This window comes from Corvus brachyrhynchos, unplaced genomic scaffold (assembly GCF_000691975.1).
Source record: "Corvus brachyrhynchos isolate BGI_N302 unplaced genomic scaffold, ASM69197v1 scaffold139, whole genome shotgun sequence".
NCBI classification, from domain to species: domain Eukaryota; kingdom Metazoa; phylum Chordata; class Aves; order Passeriformes; family Corvidae; genus Corvus; species Corvus brachyrhynchos.
Genome location: NW_008246062.1, coordinates 134,463 through 153,715, shown reverse-complemented (window position 1 = coordinate 153,715; position 19,253 = coordinate 134,463). Strand labels below are relative to the sequence as shown.

At 43.9% G+C, this 19,253-nt stretch overlaps 1 protein-coding gene across 6 annotated transcripts in view; it reads left to right on the top strand.

Moving 5' to 3' along the window:
- The window catches only part of LOC103623850 (phospholipid-transporting ATPase ID), an 84,801-nt gene that overhangs the window by 31,106 nt on the left and 34,442 nt on the right, over positions 1-19,253 (top strand). For all 6 annotated transcript variants that reach the window (XM_017746578.1, XM_017746582.1, XM_017746580.1 and 3 more), the window contains 7 exons: positions 279-337; positions 9,908-10,021; positions 12,097-12,195; positions 13,097-13,158; positions 14,729-14,801; positions 14,998-15,068; positions 16,218-16,300. In XM_017746578.1, coding sequence (XP_017602067.1) covers positions 279-337; positions 9,908-10,021; positions 12,097-12,195; positions 13,097-13,158; positions 14,729-14,801; positions 14,998-15,068; positions 16,218-16,300 — 561 coding nt within the window. The remainder of the gene's footprint in view (positions 1-278; positions 338-9,907; positions 10,022-12,096; positions 12,196-13,096; positions 13,159-14,728; positions 14,802-14,997; positions 15,069-16,217; positions 16,301-19,253) is intronic.

Below are 19,253 nucleotides of genomic sequence, written 5' to 3'. Positions count from 1 at the left end.
GAATAACCCATAGACCCAGCACTGGCATTGCAATGAGTTGTGGGTAGAGGAGACTGCTTATATGGTGTTAAGAGTGCCGTGGTACCATTCCACAGTGCTGCTCCATCACTGTAACCAGCCACTTCAGGTCCCTGACACAGGGCTGCTGACACAGGGCTCCAATTCACTGTGTCACTCCCTTCTAGCAGCTCTGCTTGCCCTTTTTGATGCTTCATTCACATCTGTGTTGACTCTGCTTTACCCTCAAGCATGACTGATGTGTTTCCTCTTCTTTGCAGAGGAAGAGAGACAACTTCAAGCAAACAACCGTGATTTCAATCTGCAGTTTGAATATGCTGTAAGTAACCAGCGTATGTTGTTTCATGCAGATGTAGTCACAGATGTAGCTGCATCTGCTTCATGTCTCAAGTGTTGTTTCAAAGGGGTGAACAGAACTGCATGCCAGCTATGGCTCTGCAAACCAGGCAAACGCATGCCAGATGAACTATCAGAGGTGGATTGCTGCTGAGTCAGCCTGAAAAATGGGCAGTTGTAGGAGATCTGATTCTGGAAAAGCATGCCGCAGTGACTTCGCTCACTTCCAGAAAATAATTTGTTGAGTCAAAGCATTTGCAGGATCAGGCTCCAAGGCCTTTCAATAATGGAACCTGGGGGGGAGTTTTCTGTGGAAATTTGTCTCCATTTAAAGTAAAATATGAAAGGAAATGTGTCCATTCCTCAGCTTTTGCAGTGAAATCATCTCTGTCAGGAAGGTTTTGAATCTGGCCCTTGTGGCTTTCTGCCAGCTTTTCTGCCAGATTCTTAACTGCCTACTTAAGTTCACATTGTGCCTTGAAATCTGTGATTCCAAAGAGCGCCTTGACACGGGCTGGCTGTGTCCCAGGTCAGCCAGGCTAATTTGCCAGGGAGCCCCTTAGGCAACTTGATTTCTGAACCTTGTGGCCAGTTTTTGATGCTGTGTGCAGAGGAAGGTTAGCTCAGCCACTAGATGTGTCCTGCCTGCCTGCAGGATTATCCCCGCTGCGAGGCTATCCTGAAGCTGCATTCTTTCAAAGTGTTTGCAGCTGCCAATTAATACTGAAGTGAATTTTGTGAATTTTTGTCCTCTGAATATCTGAATTCCAGTGGCGAAATTAATCATTCAGTTACTTGGGAGCTCCTTTGAATCATGTTTTGGTTTAAGAACATGACAAGTATTTTCTTGGCAAGATCTGAAAAAACTCAGCAGTTTAGAACACACTAATATTTTGTGACGGGGACAGTCTGACTTGCTAACAGGTTTGACTAATGGCAGTATGGTCATTTTCATCCACGAACTATACAACACAGGTTAGAGAGTCTCAGGGTCCAGAGCTGCTGCATGTGTCCTGAATATGAAATGCATGGACATTAATATATGTGAAGTACTATGCAGCGCAAATGTCTTACCAAGACTGGTGATTTGAGACTGGGGAAGTGCACTTGATTTGCACACAACCTGTCAGTAGCATGCTGGGGTGGGTATTGCCACTACATACGGTTTTGTCATCTTCTACTGAATGATTGCTATGTGCAGTAGTGGGACAAGAAAGTAGGAGGGAGATGGGCAATTAAGTCAGGGTAGCAGGAACAAGCAGCTCTTCTGGTTCTGGGTCTATTTTTGTGAAAAGCCATTCAGAAAACTGACTTTGCATGACACTGCTTCCCAGCTGATTGCTTGATTGTGCCCAAGGATTTGCAAATGGCCACAGTTAAGTAGATGACTTTGAGAACACTTCAGAATTTCCATAAATCTATGATTAGGTGATAAAGTGAAGGCAGCCAAAAAGCCAGCTCAGTATAATGTGTTAAAACTTGGCAGTGAGTTTCAGTAATCATGCCCCTCATTTTAGTCAGCTATGGCTCATGATTTCTGGAGACCAGTGTAGTCTGAGGCTTACGAAATCCAGAAAACTGCCCAAAGAGAGTCAAGCCTTAAAGTGGTGAGTGGATGGTGAGGTACTAATAGACCTCAGGTGGTGATGCAAGCATTGCCCTAACTGTACAGGGCTGCACATCATTATTTCCAAGAAGTCCTCGCAAAAGCTCAGTTTATTGACTCCATGTTACTATGGTATGTGAAAAGAACTAACCTTGCTCATAAATTACTTCAGATTCCATGCTGTAGATTGCTGATGAGTGTGGAAATGACAAAAAAGGAGATAGTCTCCTGGAATCCTCCCATAACATATCCATGATGCTTCTGAAAGTTAGCTCATCCAGGCAAGGGTTAAATTTGGGCACCTTCCTCACATTCAGATTTCTCTCACCATGGTGGGGTTGCACTGCTAAGCACTAGGGTATGGTTCTGGGGGAAGGGACCACTAAAATCCAAAGGAAACCCACCAATATATCGAAGCTTTGAAAGTATTTTAGGCAGTGTAAGTCACAGGAGTGAGGTTCAGATTTCTTGGTAACTCAAGGCCGCATTAACCATAAAACCTATAGAACAGGTTCTTGTAACAAAGCTAGGTGAGGTGGTAAATGTTTCTTTAGGGTGAGGCAGTTGCTGAGAAAGGCCTGTAAGGACAAAGAAAGGGAAATGCAAACCGAGGTGGTGCGTATTGACTTACTGCTGCAGCCAGGATTTATGTCCTAGCTGGTGTGAAGGTTTGAGCCTTTCACTAAAGGGAGAATTTCTATTATGTAGGCATAGATCAAAGGTACACAGCTGCTTTGTCCTCCTTTATCACAGTGAGAGCCGGGAAGTGGGAAAGTACAGCCAGAGGTGGGTGTGTTGTCCCTGAATATCCCTATTCCTGACTGGTGGGACTTTGTCCCTTCCCAGTGCAAAGTCTACAGGATATCTGTGAAGGGAGAAGAGACGAACTGATAAAGACTTGAAAACTCCATTGTGTGTGGAGTCTGACATCAGCTCTGGCAGCTGCTGAAAGGTGGCCTTCCTCGTATGAAGCAAGACTCCCAAAAAACGCTCAAACCAGCTTTGCAGAAACCTGGTGCTGCACCGTGGGAAGCCATGGCTGCCAGTGCTTGCAAGGGCATGTCCACATCCATCACACTACAACTTGCAGGAGACTTCAGAGGGCAAATTCCCTCCCAGAGCTCGTCAGAAAATACAGGAAATGCTAAACTGCGATGTGTGTCTGCCTGCCGCACTTCTCCAGCCATGAGGCCTCATTAACTGAGCAGGAGGGTTCAAAAAATAAAACAAACCTTAAAACAAAGTGTTGTGCAGTTAACTGCAAGGGCTGAGTGTGAAGGTATGTACGCTACCCACCAGCTCACAAAATTAGTTAGGAATGACTCAGAAACCAAGTGTGAATGAGTGGCATGAAAAGGCATTTAGAGCAGCACAGACAAGGTCTCAATATAGGTCAGTAAGAATGAAAAGTCAGGTCCTAGTCCTGTGTTCATTCACAATGCAGACAGAAAGATCCTTCCTGAATTCAGAAAGAGGTTTGTCTGTGTAAAGACTGAAATAAAGTGGAACACAGGGTGGCAGGTGTGGTATAGCAAGATTTAAGGACTTTAATCAATTTAATCTGTCTGCACTCTCTCCAGCACAGCTACAGAGGGGCCAGCCTCTCTGGGTCCACCACGATGGGCTCTCCATCAACACTCTGGAGAGGAAAATCTCTTCTGAAGGCTTTTAATGTTTGCTCTGATCCTAGTTCCTTTTTTATTTCTTTGCTTTCACAATGGAATTTAGCACAGCTGCACTGGGACGTCATGAAGGGCTGCGAAAACAACTTTGAAATTGGCTTTCAGACAATAGGAGAGGAAATGCAAGGCCTATGAGTCAATGACAAATTTCATCTTGGATCAGGACCCAGGGTCAAACCAGAATTCTTTCATCATGACCAGCAGCAAGGGGGCCGCTTGGACTCGGGTCACCTGATGAAGTCTCTAGTGGAATAGGAGAGATGTATATAGCTTCCTATAGCCAATGCACATTGCCCTGGGCTGGATCAGCAGCTGGGTTCTGAATCTCTTTGAAATTTAATTGGAGAGCAGGGAGCTCTGGTAGTGGGCTCAGACTCTGCTCCGCCTCCTCTGCTTGCATGCTTTGATCTCAGAAGGATGCCTGGTGGGTGATCCTCAAGCATCTTATCAGCGTGGTCAGGGTTGTGGCACCAGCTGCCCTCTCTGCCTGTCTCAACCTGCAGATGTTTCCCAGTGTCCTTCATGCTCAAGGCTGAAGGGAGTGTGGTCTGATCAAGTGAAAAGTGGTCTCAGTAGTCCCTGAAGGAATAGCTACAGCACCAATCTGCACTGCTCCTTCTGCATTTAGGAAGCTGTAAGTTGGATTCATTCAAAGAGCAGTTGAGGCACTGTCAGGGAGCAGCCAGAGTGGGGCTGTGCTACGAGAGGGGGCAAGCTGGAAGTGGAGGTGATCCCAGTTCAGGCAGAGCTCTCACTGACCAGGGTGCAGTCCTGCAGCATCTGGCTGGCAGGGACAGGACAGGATACTGGTGATGGGGTCCATCCTGACCATTCCAGACAAGGTGAGGTGATGAACCAGATCCGGGGCCTTCTTAGGAGCCCAAGCCGAGTGGCGAGAGGCAGGACTGAAGACAAATCTACAGCAGAGGTCCAAGGTCCATCAAGAAAGTAGAGCTGGATAGGTTTATCTGGGAAACTAGGTCAGATGACAGTCTGGAGATGGGGACTCCATCGTAGCTCAGGCGAGGATAGAAGGCTCATGGCTGAGCTTAAGTGAAGTCCTGAGCTCTGGACAAGGGGTTGTGCATGGAGACACCAGTTGAGGTCAAGGCCCTCAAGGTATATTAGGGCCCTGGGAAGCACATAAAGATTGAGGTGTGCCAGGTATGATCTTCAGTGAAGTCCATAGACTTCTTTGGATCAAGTTGTCCACTCTTCATCAGATTAAGTCTCATGGAGAGAAAACTACTGCACTGGCTGGGAGTCTTGTTGTGTGAGACCATAATGAACACAGTACAGAGGTTTGGACTTTGCTTCCTTTGCACCACTCAGCAGTGCTCTGCCCTCCTCTTCTTTCCTCCTTCCTGCCAGGCAGCAGCTTCAGGTACTGAGCCAAGCCAGAGGAGAGCACGGTGTTGTCGAAGGGGATGACTAGGAGACAAGACCTTTAGGTGCTGTGCTTGGCCTGTCTGTGAGCAACAGCATGAGGTTGTCCAGCCATGCCACCCCATGTCCTTTGCACCACCGTGAGGAGGACACTCACCACAGTGATGATTAACTGCTCAGTAATGGGGTAACACCAGACAGAAGGAACAACATAGGAACACACAACCAGTGACCACACTTTCTTACGGATTTTCCTGAAATACCCAACATGTGACGAGATTCTGGAACTCAGTTCATTAGTGCTGTCAAGAGGGGGTCGAAGGTTACATATGTAAGACATTCCTGTCCTTTTCCTGTTTAAAGGAAAAAAAATTGGGGGAAAAAAAAAAAGGAAGTAAAGAGAACTGTGCTTTGGAAATTGATGTTTTTATTCCTGGTGTTTGGCAAGTCTTTTACTCCTGGGAGTTCACTTTTTTACAGGGACCTTTACAGGGACCCGATTAACACCATCACACCCTTTTGGCCTTTGTCAGTCTTCTGTTGAGTTGGGGCTGCTGCCCACCATCAGGAATAAGTCAATGAACTTGGGAGGCTTAAAACTGCTCTGGTCTGACTGTTCCATACTCCCTGCAAAAACAAAGCCTCGGTGGTACCATATGCGCTGTTAGATGAGTTTATTAAAAATCTTCATGAGCACATTCACAGCCCTGTGGTCACATTTCTGCGTATGGCTGCTGTGTGCTTTCCAATAGCACTGCTGCAGTTAAACAGAGTGCCATGGGATTCCACTTCTGCCACCTCCTTGGTGAGGCTTTATCAAAACACCTGGGAAAGACATTTCTGCTTCTCAGCTGTTCCACCGGTCTGTACCTTGTGCTACACGGGTACCAGGGAAATTGCCAAGTGTTGTGGCGTAACACCTGCCTTTGAGGTCACCAAAGTCTTGCTAAAATTTACTTAGGGTTAGATTGTCCAGCTGCTGGAAGCTATTGTGTCACTGAGCCAGGGGTGTAAATTCAGAGGGTCAGTACCTTGCCATATCCTTTAGCCCCTGTAATCTAGCCACAAAAGCATCAGTGTCTCTTATTTCCAGTGACTTTTATGGCAAGGAGATGATTTGTTTGCTCAGCGAACTAAGGTAGGAGCCATCTGCTGAGTTTTGCTTGCTGTTGGACGTCACAGGCAGGCTTCTGAAAACACCCCCAAAGTAACAGCTCATCTGCCAGATCTGGACTTGTGTAACTGTGGAGAGATGAGCACTATTCTTAGGGACAGCATTTTGGTGGAGTCACACCTCCAGGGGGTGTGAATCTAGCCCCTGAAAAGAGCAGATGAGAATAATCCCTCACCCACAGACAACATTGCTCTGGTGTCAAGCTTCACATCTGGAGAGCTTCAGGCTGACTGTGGGTAACCACGCTCAGACCTGCTCATTTAGGACACAGGTGCACGCAGGGACTGCCCTTGGACTACCAGAAGTCTATGGCAGATCTGGAAGTAAATTTAAAGCTCCCCATCCCCACCTTTGTGCTTAGCCCATAGAACTGCTCTTCCTAAATGTTGCTTTTTATGAATCTATAGGGAAACCAGAAGTTTCAGTAAGGCCTCTCAATACCTAATTGCTGTTAAAATACTATTCCTCTCCATGACTTTTTCTCTATGGGAGTGTCCCTCACTGAAGGGAGAGCATGGGGACAGTGCGGCAGATGATGTATTAGTGGCATTGCTTGTGAAATGATGGCTGCATGTGGACTATTCAACACATTGCTCTACTGCAGGCTCCCATAGCACCCCTCCCACCCCAGAGTCAGGTTCTGGTCCAGCTGTAAAGAGTGACAGGGTTTGATGATGTTAAGCATCACAGAATAGGATAAGATCAATTGTAGAGGCCAAATGAGATTTCCCTGTAGCTCGCCAAGAGCCTGAACTGTCAAAGCACACAGCCCTGTAGTATTGTCTGAAAACATAAATGATACCTGAGAGAACTGGGTTTGTTCAGCCTGGAGAAGAGAAGGCCTCAGCTGTGGCCTTCCAGTACCTGAGGGGAGGGCATAAGAATGATGGAGAGGGACTTTTTACAGGGGCATGTAGTGACAGGACAAAGAATGGCTTCAAGCTGAAAGACAGTGGGTTTAGATTAGACATTAGGAAAAAATTCTTTACTGTGAGGGTGGTGAGGGTCTGGCACAGGTTGCCCAGAGAAGCTGTGGACCCCCTATCCCTGGAAGCGTTCATAGCCAGGATGGAAGGGGCCTTGAGCAACCTGGATAAGTGGAACCATGGTGTGGGGGATTGGAATGAGATGAGCTTTAAGGTTCCTTCGAACCCAACCCATTCTATGTTTCTGTGATTATATGATACCTTGCGTAGTGCTTCAGTTGTATCTGTGATGTGGGAATGCAGAGCTTTGATTTGGAAAGGCTGAAATTTTCCCTAGTTTGTCACTATAATTTGCTATTGATATTCTTTCAGTCCCTGAGGTCCATGAACAAGTTATGTGTTGAATTAGAAATATTTATGGTAATTACAAGTTCTTTTTTTTTCTGGTGATTAATTTTAATTATTGATTCTAGAGTAACAAGAAGATCCATGACAATACTCCCTGTCCTTATCCTCAGGTCTATAGTGCCCTGGTGTCCCAAAAGACAGTATGTGCACAACAATATCATAATCTTGAACAACTGTGGAGAAAAAACGCTGGCTGTCCAGATTCCTGCAGTTAAGCATTTGGAAGCTGTTATGTCTGGAGTTTTAACCATGCCTAATGGCAATAGGAAATAAAATGAATGGCTGTGGTTCATTCAGTGATTTTCCTGACGTAATTAAAGGACAGAAATAGAAGGCAGGAATTGAAATAAACCACTCCCATTCTTTTCTTATTTCCCTCTGAGATTTTTGCAGGCAAAGATCTATAAACTTTATCTGAGTGTTTACTGAGTAATTTTTCCCATGTTATATGTGACCCTCTGTAATCTGTTGACGCACAAAGGTCAAGTCCCCTGCATTTACTTTTTCCTGCAGCAACAGTCTTTTCTTTTTCTTTTTCTTTTAAGTAAGTGTCCGTGATACTTTTCCTCAGAACAGTGGGCAGATTTAGATACTTAGATCCAGTTTTTATCAAAAAATATGCTAGACTCTGTGCTTGGTGGACACAGTCTTGCCAAGCAATTTAGTTTTCAGTATGCTGGGTTTGCAGAGGATGCTGTTACTGCATTGCTTCTGTTTCAGCAGTGTCCATGGAGCCTGTCCACAATGCATACCCCACAGCTAAGGATTTTGAAATAAACCAAATTTAACTATGTGTCATGGCATAGACAGAGTTAACCACACTTGCAGGTAGCTACATGATACCAGCAGTCAGGCAATATGGTTTATATGATGATCACTGATAAATATCTTTTCTTGCTGGAGTGTAATCAACAGGAGGATTTGGCTAGCTCTTCTATGAAGGCTGTTTTCATTTCTTCCCTTTTAGAGATTTACTCATTTGGGTTGTCCAAGGGATAAAGCATTAATTTAATGCTGAAGAACATATGCTGTACTGTGTGTCTGAGCATAGAGAAATCCAGTAACTGCCTAAAATGGAATAGCTTCCCCCACACCTACCTTTCAATGGTAACGTGAAATAATTGGTTTAGTGCTGGAAACATGCTGATGCATGTCAGTGTAGATGTCGAGGTCCTGGATTAATGCATGGATAAGAAGTGGGCTGTGATTCATACTTAGTAGCTTCTGTCCTCCCACCAGCTTAGCAATATCTAAAAGCTATTACAAATACTGCAATCACCATTTTCTCTGCTGTTGAACCAGCATGTTTATTATGCTGGTTATTATATCTGCCTCCTTGTGCTGTCACACCTTAGGTTTCCTGGAACGGTGTTAATGGGCATTGTCTGGAGAGCTTCTAGGAGGAAAAATTTAAGATGTTCTCACAACAGGTGGCATTCATCCTTCCAGGACTAAACATGGACCAGGGCCTGTTAAACTTCATATGAAAACATGGTCTAGCACACCTGAAAACTGAAGGGACAGCCCCAGCTGGTGCATCAGTACGATGGATTGAGCCTGTCTGACTGGTGGCAAGTATTGGATCAGACTGCTCGGATCTTTGTGGAAGAAAATACCCAGTTCTGCAATATCAAGCTTAGGTCTTTCTGTGGTTTGCAAAAGACAGACAGGGGAGCAGCCACTTCTTGTGGCTGGAGGGGCCATCCACAATTAGAAAAGGAAACTGGAAATAGGGAACAGAGCTGCAGCTCACTTACTGAAATGGTGAATTCTTGTACTAGTGGCTGTTTGCACAACACCACATCCAAGTGATCTTTGTGGAACAGAAACAAGCCACCCCTTGAAGCTGCTGAGCTGAAGGTTTGCTGAATCAGCTGAAAATTATAATAATAATGTCATATCCTACTCCTGGGAGAACGTATAGCTGCTGTAGGGTTGTCCAGCTGATGGGTACTTCAAAGCATCAGACAAGCTACAGATGGTTGACCTGGCATGTGTTTTCCAACCCTGCTTTGCAGATGCTTACAGCAAAATTGTTGTCTTCTTGTTACAGTTCTCAATTTTCTTTATGCACTGTGTAAGTAAGAAGACTCTTAATAAAGGGAAGATGTTGTGAGCAACTACATGCAAGTTTACCTGCAGCAGCACTGGCATAAGCTAAGCATCATATTTTCACCCATTCCAAGAGGAGTTCTCTGTTTATCCAGGCTGGGCATGATTGTATGGGGGAAAAGGAAACGCTTTTTGAGCTGCTGTTGGAAACAATGCTATTGCTAAATATAAGCAAATAAGACACAGTTGAAATGTGTTGTGCTGTAATTTTGTTTCCTGTTTTACCAATCCTACTTATTTTCATTTTTTTTCCTTACAGAACAATTCAATTAAAACATCGAAATACAATTTCTTCACTTTCCTGCCTCTCAACCTGTTTGAACAGTTTCAGCGAATAGCCAATGCTTACTTTCTTTTCTTGCTGATTTTGCAGGTATGAAATCACTGTGCTGTTTCCAGCAGGTTGTGTTCTCTGTTATCAAAGCCAGTCTATGTTTGATAGGTGTAATGAAGTGCAAGCTATATTTCCTGTTGTGAATTAACATCTTAGTAAAACCTTACAGTACACAGAAAGTAGGGCAGAAAAAAGCAATTTGCTCTCTTACCTTTGGATATGAGGGTGTGAACTAAATGAAGAAAAAAAAGTTACTTAGTTTTCAACAAATTGTGCAACTTTTTCATACTCTGCCCTACTGTGCCTTTGTGTCTACATCTGAGTGCTCCTGGCTGTCCTCAGATTTACATTACTTGTTCATCCTGTAGTATAAAGCCAAGTTTTCTGTTACCCATAGATTTTAAGGCAAATTCCACAGGCAGTCTCAAAGGAAGCAGCAAGAGGGACACATTTGTAACCTGTGGTGTTTCCGTGGGAAGGAAGGAGTTAACACCAGGAAGGCTCAAGGTAGTGGCTGGTTTGCATAAAGCTGGATATTGCTGCTCCCTTCTCCAGAGTGGGGAAGGTGTCCAGTATGGAGTGTGTCAGACAGTGGCAGCACTGTTGAACCCTCTGGACTGTAATGGCATTGAGTTGCACTTTGCTCATCACTGTTGCTAATGATCCCCTGAAAGCTGGACGCACTGGATAATTTGATACCAGGATTTCTGCCCCTTTGCACCTTGCTGTGTACTATTGTTGAGTCATATCAGCATACACACTGTCAAAAGAAGGGTATAATTTTGATTATGTTTCAAGCATGATGTTTTAAAGTTGACTATTTCACTGCACACAGATTTGCAAAATAACCCATTTGAAATGCTTTTTTTACAGTTTCAGCTCAAAAAAGCATAGGTGAAATGTGGTTAAGCCTACAGGAAACCATGTATGATCTTTTTTGCTTATTTACAGGGAATGAATTTTTGAGATTTCAGTGCATGTATACTTTTCAAGAAACCGGTGACGGTGCCTTTTCAGCTAAGCTGAGAGCGCAGTTCTTGCGTTGTTGTACTGCACTCTAGCTGTTTTCTGTCAAATTCACAGTATTTCAAAGTACTTCCCTTAAATTATTCCACTGTGTGTTTTGCTGGGTCATCTAGGGTTGACTATAAAAGCACACAGCTTTTTCTTTACATCAAGGTAGCATAAAGAGGGAAGGCATTACATATTCCTCCATTTCATTTTTTTCCTCACTCCATGCCTATGGGACTACTCCTGCATTAGGAGTGGATGTGATGGGCAGGCTGTGGGGACTCTGTCTCCCACTCCTTTGTCACACATCAGTGGGACATGCATATTCCAAGGTAGGTGAGAAGGCAGCAGTTGCAGCCTTTACAGCTGAGCAGGGCTATGGTGCCTGTAGGATCTGGGCTGTGACAGTGCATAAGTATCAACTTCTCAATGCACACGGACTTCACACTTCCCAGATCCAAACTGATGGACACAGTAGTTGCTGCCATCCCTAGTGCTTCTAGAAGAAGGGGAGAACTGTGTGGGGGTAGGACATCTCCCTCTGCATCACTGATGGCATGACAGAATCACCTTCAGCTCTTTGGTCCTCTCACTGTTAAAGATGTAGGAAACAAAACCGGCTGTGTTGCTCTTGGGAGAGCAAGGTCAGCCCTAGCAACAGCTGAGCATTGTCCATTTATGCAAAATTTACTTCAGCAAAATGTGAAAAGTTACTGAAACAAAGAGCAGAGGCTTTTAACAGCTCTTCACAGCTGGTTTTGCTCAGATAGCTCTGAGTCCCCCACAGCAGGCTTGCCCATGTCAGTACTTCCAGAGAAATCCACTGGGGACTTTGCAATCCTAATTCTGCAAACAACAAGAAAGAGCAACCCACTACACTTTCTGACAGTTCCATTTTTCAACTTAAATTATAGCTTGTTTTGTAAGGAAAACATGGGTTCCCTGGCTCTCCCACCTTTGGGGGGGTCACATATCAGGGATACAGGTCTGTCTTTAATCTGTATTCAGGTATCATAGAAAAATGTTGTCTGCGGCTTGATTAGGAAGCAGTGGTTTTCTGAACAGGCAGGAAATGTCTTAACTCAGATCTTTTCTTCCTACAGTTGATTCCTCAGATTTCCTCGCTGGCCTGGTTTACAACAGTCGTGCCCTTGGTGCTGGTGCTGGCTGTATCAGGAGTCAAGGATGCCATTGATGATTTTGTAAGATCTGTGTTTCTGACCTGTACTTTGGAGTTGGCCTGTGATTCTTCAGCACAGTAACTGAAATAAACCACTTAAACACAGCCAGTGGCAGGCATTCAGAGAGCTGGTCTGTGGCCAAGGTGGGGTCTGAGATTAAGTCCCCAAAATCTATAGTTTGTTACTTAAGAAGGAGCTAGAATTTCCAAATTGCTGAGCAGCCCAGCAGCTCCATTGACTTTCTCTGAAACTACTCATCATGTCTGAAAATGTGGTGACTGATAGATATGTCTGGACTCAGGCACAGAAATTTTTTCTTAGGCTTGCATTTTGGACAACTTTGTCATCTAGCACAATGTAGGTGGAGAAAAACATTTGGTGGGAAGCAAGTGCTCAACCCACCTGTGATTTTTCAAACTTGCCCAGCTTTGGCCAAGGTCTGCTGCCATCAGAGCTAATGGTCAAAAGTCCAGTTGACTTCAGAGAGTGATATTAGAGCTGAGTTTAGCATCTGATTTTCTCTTATTATTGAAATGATTTTGGTGTTCAATGGAGAAATGCCAGAACTTCAGTGGCCGCTTTCCATATGACAGAAGAGGAATTAATTTCTCTGGTGTTTACAAACTGAGGTGGGTAGGAGAAATGCCAGCTGAGTCAGGGCTGTGCTAAAGTGACGTCTAAGGCTCTACCCTCTTTCTTCTCTCCAAGAGCAAGCCCGGTGTTGCCTGTTGCCCTTTGCAATCTGGTTATGCCTCTGTGCTACTACTGTAAACATGTGCTGGACACTGACTCAGCTGTGACCCTAATCTGCCTGACCTGTTCAACCAGCTGGGTGGAAACCTGAAGTGTTAATGAACTGCCTATGGCTCCTGTGTGTTTGGTTTCCTGGAAATGCCTTTTAACCTTCTGATCCAATTTTCAGAATCGACACAAAAGCGACAAACATGTCAACAACCGCCCAGTCCAGGTCCTCATCAATGGCATGTAAGTCCTTTTTGATGTAATTCTGACAGGGAAATGTGTTTTATTAGTAATATTTTTGATTTTTTGTGTGTGTGTGTGATTCTCAAGGATCACTAAACAATTTAAAATTGAATTATGTTTCACACCACTAGTTCATCATGCAATTTTGGACCATGTGTCTGATTAATGAACTCTGGACACAGTACTAGAATCTGTGCAGGCATTATCTCTGTGACCTTGTGCTGACACAAACTAAAGTCTTTCTCTGGTCCTGGATATTTATGTTTAAGTGAGAATTTCAGAGTCTTGTATTATTTTACTCCTTACCCCAGAAGTAACAAGCAAAGCTATCTTCTGTGTCCATTTATGCTCATAGCATTTGTTTTGCATTAAGCAAAACTCGGCATTATCAACAAGTTACTTCAAATTAAGAAGCTGGAATAGTTCCCACATACACTTCATCATACTTTGAGTGTGTGTAGCACTTCTGGCTTAGATGTACCCAAAACATTTCAGCTGCGTGCTTTGGACATTGTACTGGCAGCACTGTTCTTTCCTGCAGAAAAATTAGCAGAGGCTTTGGCTTTCATGGCAGACAGATGTGCTGTTTATTTGCAGCTCCATGGAGTCCAGCTATGCGTAGGACACAGCTGTAGACAGCTGTGAAGCCTTTTGTGACTTTTTTCCACACTACAGATAGCAGTATGTTGTGTAAACTCCAACAGATGATCAAACAGTTAAAAATATGAGTGGAAACTGAAGAGTGGGGACATAGTTTTTTGTGCTCTCTGCTAAGTAAACCAGTTTCTTAGTTTACTGTGTATTAGTTACTGTGACTAGGAAACACATTTTGACACAGAAATTGTATATTTTGCCTTTTTCTAAAGCTAGAAACCATAGATCCTGCCCAACTCTGACCAACATTGAATAAGCAAGATTGAACTGAGTTCAAGCTTGAGCCCCCAGTCCTATTCTGAGACTGGTATTTCTCACCTCTAGAATTTGCATACACAGTTATCATGACTTGGCTGAGTTGGTGCTTGCAGTTTAGCTGGCTGCCTGCATGGACATCTGGCTTAGTGCTGTGAAGACCACTGCAGACGTGGCTCAGACAGGCGAGTGTGCAGCCAAAGCACCTGCACTGACCTTCCTGACAGCTGGTCACTCTTGCCCTTAATACCACTTGGAAAACCTAACACAATCTGCGGTTTTCCTAGGTGAAGTCTCTTACACAAAGCAGAGAGGGTTTTTTGAGACAATATGGCCTTTTAAGAGGAGGAAGGAAGGGAGTAGTCAGTCCAGAGACAAGGGCAAGGATAAGGATAGTGCACATGGACTGTGCTGCTGTTGTGGGGCTTGGTCTCAACCCATCATGGGTCAGCCCAACCAGTGCTCTTACTGATTTTTACTGCTTTTTGCTACTTTTTTTTTGTACTGTGGTGGTCTTCCAGCTTAGTATGGATCATCATGGCAGGCCGTGCTCCCAAGTCCTGATGGCACCTACAGTCTGGCTTCAGCAGCAGAGCCAAGTTTCCCACTTTCCCAAGCGGCGTTTGCTGTATGTGCTTACTTACTAGAAGTTTTCCTGCAGGTTAAAGGAGCAAAAATGGATGAATGTCCAAGTGGGGGATATAATAAAGCTAGAAAACAACAACTTTGTGACAGTGAGTACCGTTTCTCTCTATCCTGATCCTGATCTCTATCCTGGTAGTTATTCTCTGCCACCCTTACCACTAATGAGAAGATCAGTCATGGTGATGATGTGGCAGTAATGACAAGCAGCACTGCTCTGCAGTGCCTGCTGACTGTGTGAATTCATGCCAAATCTGTTTGTCTGTCTGTCTGCCTATCTGTGCTCAGGCTGATCTCCTGTTGCTGTCAAGCAGTGAGCCGCACAGCCTGACGTACATTGAGACAGCTGAGCTGGATGGGTAAGTGAGCCTGCCCTGGCATGCAATCACTGCCATCACTGCAAAGCCACCATTCCTGGTGACCCTGGGTGCTGCAGGCATACCTGCAATAGCTTTGGTAGCAAGAGTTTCATAAAATGTAGGATAAACTTTGGGTAGGCATCTTGAAAATAACGTCTTCTGGTGGATACTTTTGCCTCTCAAGTGCAAGTGTCATGTGAGGAGGGGACTTTATTTTTCAGTGACAGTTTTTCTAATACTGAGAGTTAGTTAGAGACATGTTCCTGCAATATCACAAAAGCAATATCCCCAGCAGAGGCTATTTCTTTCATCTCCTTTAGTATTTTCTTTGAGACAGATTATCTGGCTGAGATAATCATAATTAATAACTCTGGTAATCTCGTTTGAACTGCCATAGAATAATGTCAATGCAAGCACATAGCAAAGGCTTCCAAATGCTGCCCACTCCAGGACAGAAATGGCCACAAGTCAGAGGGCTGCAACTTGTATTAGTTGGAATAAACTGGAGCTGTCCTCATCTTTATGACCCATTTTGCATTACCTTTTCTGCATTGCTCAAAGCTAGCAACAGTCTGAGGGACTGACCAAGACCAGAGATTTCAAGAAATTGTGTCTCTTCCAAGACCCTACAGATTGCCCTCTGGACTTTCCCCATCTGATTTCTGCTGAAAATGGGTTTGTAGTTTTCACACACACAAGTGCCACTTCTAAGAGGCCCTGAACAAATGCAGTATTCTATTTACGTTGCATTTCCAACTCCTCAGCTAGCTAGTCCCAGGACTGAAGTAATCTTCCAGATCAGAATACCATGGGAGAAAAGATTCAGAGCTCTCCTATATGATCAGATACTTTGGGTTTAAACGTGTCATGGGTGACAAGATAGACAGTGGGGTGCTCTGTGGTAAAATTAAGAAGACAGAGCCACTTCGCCTTTGGTACTATACCTAGAATTCCTCTGAACTGTGTGCCATTGCAACTGAAAGAGACAATCTACACCCTTTGGCCAGGTGGAACAGGTACATGGTATCACAGTCCATCAGATGTCTAAGGAAGAATACTGTCCTCAAGAGCAGAAGTGACTTTCAGGGGGAGCTTTCAGTTCACATATGACTTTCAGTTCATGTGTTTGTCTTACGTTTTTTGTCACAGTGAAACAAACCTGAAGGTGAAACAGGCACTGACAGTCACTGCAGAGCTTGGAGAAGATCTGCAAAAGCTGACAGAGTTCAATGGTGAGTACAAATGGAAAATTCACTTTCCAGAGGATTTTCTGAAATTACAGAGAGTAGTTAGGAGTGTTCCTTCCAAGCTGCCCACTGCCCCCTGCTAGGGCTTCTCTGGAAGCAGTGCCAGCAAAACAGAACAGGCACTCTGTAGTCTGTACAACAGGTATCAACACCACATGTAAAGGAAAAGGTCCCTCTTTGCTTGCTGGTCTTGGTGCCATGTATGACTACAACCTGACACTGCATCGGTGGCACTTCTTGTGGATGGACGCTTTTCTTTTGTGTCTGTCTGTGCATGTCGAGACTACCCACCTTGAAACCCAGCACAAGAGTCCACATAACTGCACAATGTTTTTCCAAAACCTTATGCTTAGTTCTGGCCTCAAAACATTTTCACACTGATGTAGCAATGCTGATGCACCGATTACATTTATCTTCTGATCAGTGGCACTTCCCAGACACCATACAGACCTGAGGACTAATTGTGCTCATAGGACAGGTGATTACTTCCCAGCATGAAGCCTCACCTTGAAACCATTCCTTTCCTCTCTCAATGCCACAGTAAAGACTGAATTTTTAAAAGTATCTAATGGCAAGCAGTGCAGATGTGGTTAACTTTCTCACTACTACTTGCTGTATCAAAATCAAGATAGGATAGGATAGAATATAGAATAGAATAGAATAAGAATTAGAATAGAATAGAATAGAATAGAATAGAATAGAATGTTTTAATTGGAAGGAACCTACAATTATCTCTAGTCCAACTGCCTGACCACTTCAGGGCTGACCAAAAATTAAAGTATGTTTTTAAGGGCACTGTCCAAATGCCTCTTAAACCTGACAGGCTGGGGACATCAATCACCTCTAGAGGAAGCCTGTTCCAGTGAGCAGTCACACTCTCAGTGAAGAAATGTTTCTTGATGTCCAATCTGAACCTCTCCTGGTGCAACTTCAACCATTCCCATGCGTCCTGTCACTGGATACCAGAGAATACTTAGCAGCACATACTGCTAAGGAGCTAGGCCTGTCAAAACCAGAATACTCCATGCTCACACATCATCTGTCTGTGGAGAGAAGATGAGGGAACAGATCAAGTGGTGTTAGTCACGTTCAGCAGTGCTCTGCTGGCTTAGATACGAGGTCAGGATTACAGGGGGAGTCAGTGTGGAGAGGGGCGGAATGAGTGCTGGTGTCCTTGGAACGCCTCAAGGATTGCAGGCTCTCAGGAAATATTTTTAGATAAAGAGGGGAAAAAAATTTTAGAAAAAATTTGTTTGAAATAAGTAGATGATTCCAGGACAAGTGGTGGGGATGTGGCAAAGAGCATAGCTGAGACTGTCTCTGGTAGAGTTTCTTTTGCCGGCTTTGTTGAGGTTTTGTGCAGTAATCCAAGTGGTTTTTGCCAAGTTTCAGCTCAGGACATCAGGATTTCTCTGAAGTGATGGCTGAGGTTCTGAGTGTTTTAGGTCTTGAGAAATATGTGTTTACAGGTGCAGTTAAGATGCTTTACGTTAGTAATTGGAGTGGCATGCCTTAATTATTTTCCTGAGCAGGCTGAAGTGTCTATCAATTTAAGCAAAATCTTAATCTTAGATAATTTTTCAAGCATGTTTAGTGTGATGCTTATCTAAGGGCACTGTGTTCTTGTAAGTGCTTAATTTAAAAAATGTTTAAAAATATTTTGGAAAATGGAGGATTTTGTTATTGGATATTTATTTATTCTGTAAATATCTATTTTACTTATGTTGTAAATAAAAGTGACCTCTTCACAATACTTAAAATGAATAAAATATTTCCCAGTATGATTTATATTTGACAGTGTACTGGGAAGAGTGCCTGGAATCAGACCCAGCTTTGCATTTCCCTTAGCAAACCTCCATAGAAATACTTAAATATTTATGTAACTCTTTATCTAATTACTTTTTAAGACAGGAAGAGAGGACAGGGTTTTGCAGCTAATACAGGCACTCAGTGGAATGCTTAATGTGAGCTATGATGTTTGTTTGATGGTTCAGATAAGGAAGATGCTTGCCAAACTCTGAATTTCTTTGTTTGATTTGGGGAACTGGGAGACCAGAAAGGCGGCAATACTTTTCAGTTACCCTCTACTTACCACATGTCTACTTGGCAGTATTTAACTCTTTCAGCTGAAATGTATTCCAGATATCTTATTGCTGTTAGTGGGAGAGGGGGACAGGAAGCATGGTGCCTGGCTGTGGTGCCTTCAGCTGCAGAGTTACTGGGCTCAGTGCAGCTGTCCTGGGGGAATTTTTAGAGCTTCTCACTCTTTTGTGGTCAGTCTCATCTGGATGAATCCCTTCTGATCTCAAAATCAGCACGTCAGTAGCCCAGACCCACCTGCTTATGGGAAAGTAGATGTGGACACCGGAGGTGCTCACAGGAGCACTGTCCCATGGCAGGCACAGTGTTCCTGGTGGGAGACCATGCTCTGGGTTTGCTTTGCCAAGCGTTGTGCTGTTTGAGGTTCCATTGCAAAGCCTCTGTTTCCTTTGTGCTTTTCAAGGCGTTGCAAGGGTGGTAATGAGACGGGCCTGGTTACTGGAGTCTTTGAGAAATGCTGGAGCACAGGTCTGGTTATTGTTGGACTAACCAGAGGATAAAATAGAAGATCAACACAGTTGGTACCATGAGTTCTGATGTCACATGTGTCACTGAATTTCCTAATTGTTTGATCTTTTGTGTCTGATGATTTGTCTGCCCTAGATTAGATGCTTTTTTGATGGTTTTAATAATCTTTAATTTTAAAATGTGTAGTGGTAAAGATGTTCATGACACTTAAAGCTGCACTTTTCTTCTGGACTTCCCTGGATTTTGTTTCCAGTCTCTTGAGCCTGGTGTGTAAATCTGAGAGCAGCTAGAAGAACTGCACTCTCTGCAAATGCTAGTCTTTTTGTACGTATTTACAGCCTGTGATCAAAATAACTTCAGTGTTCCTGTT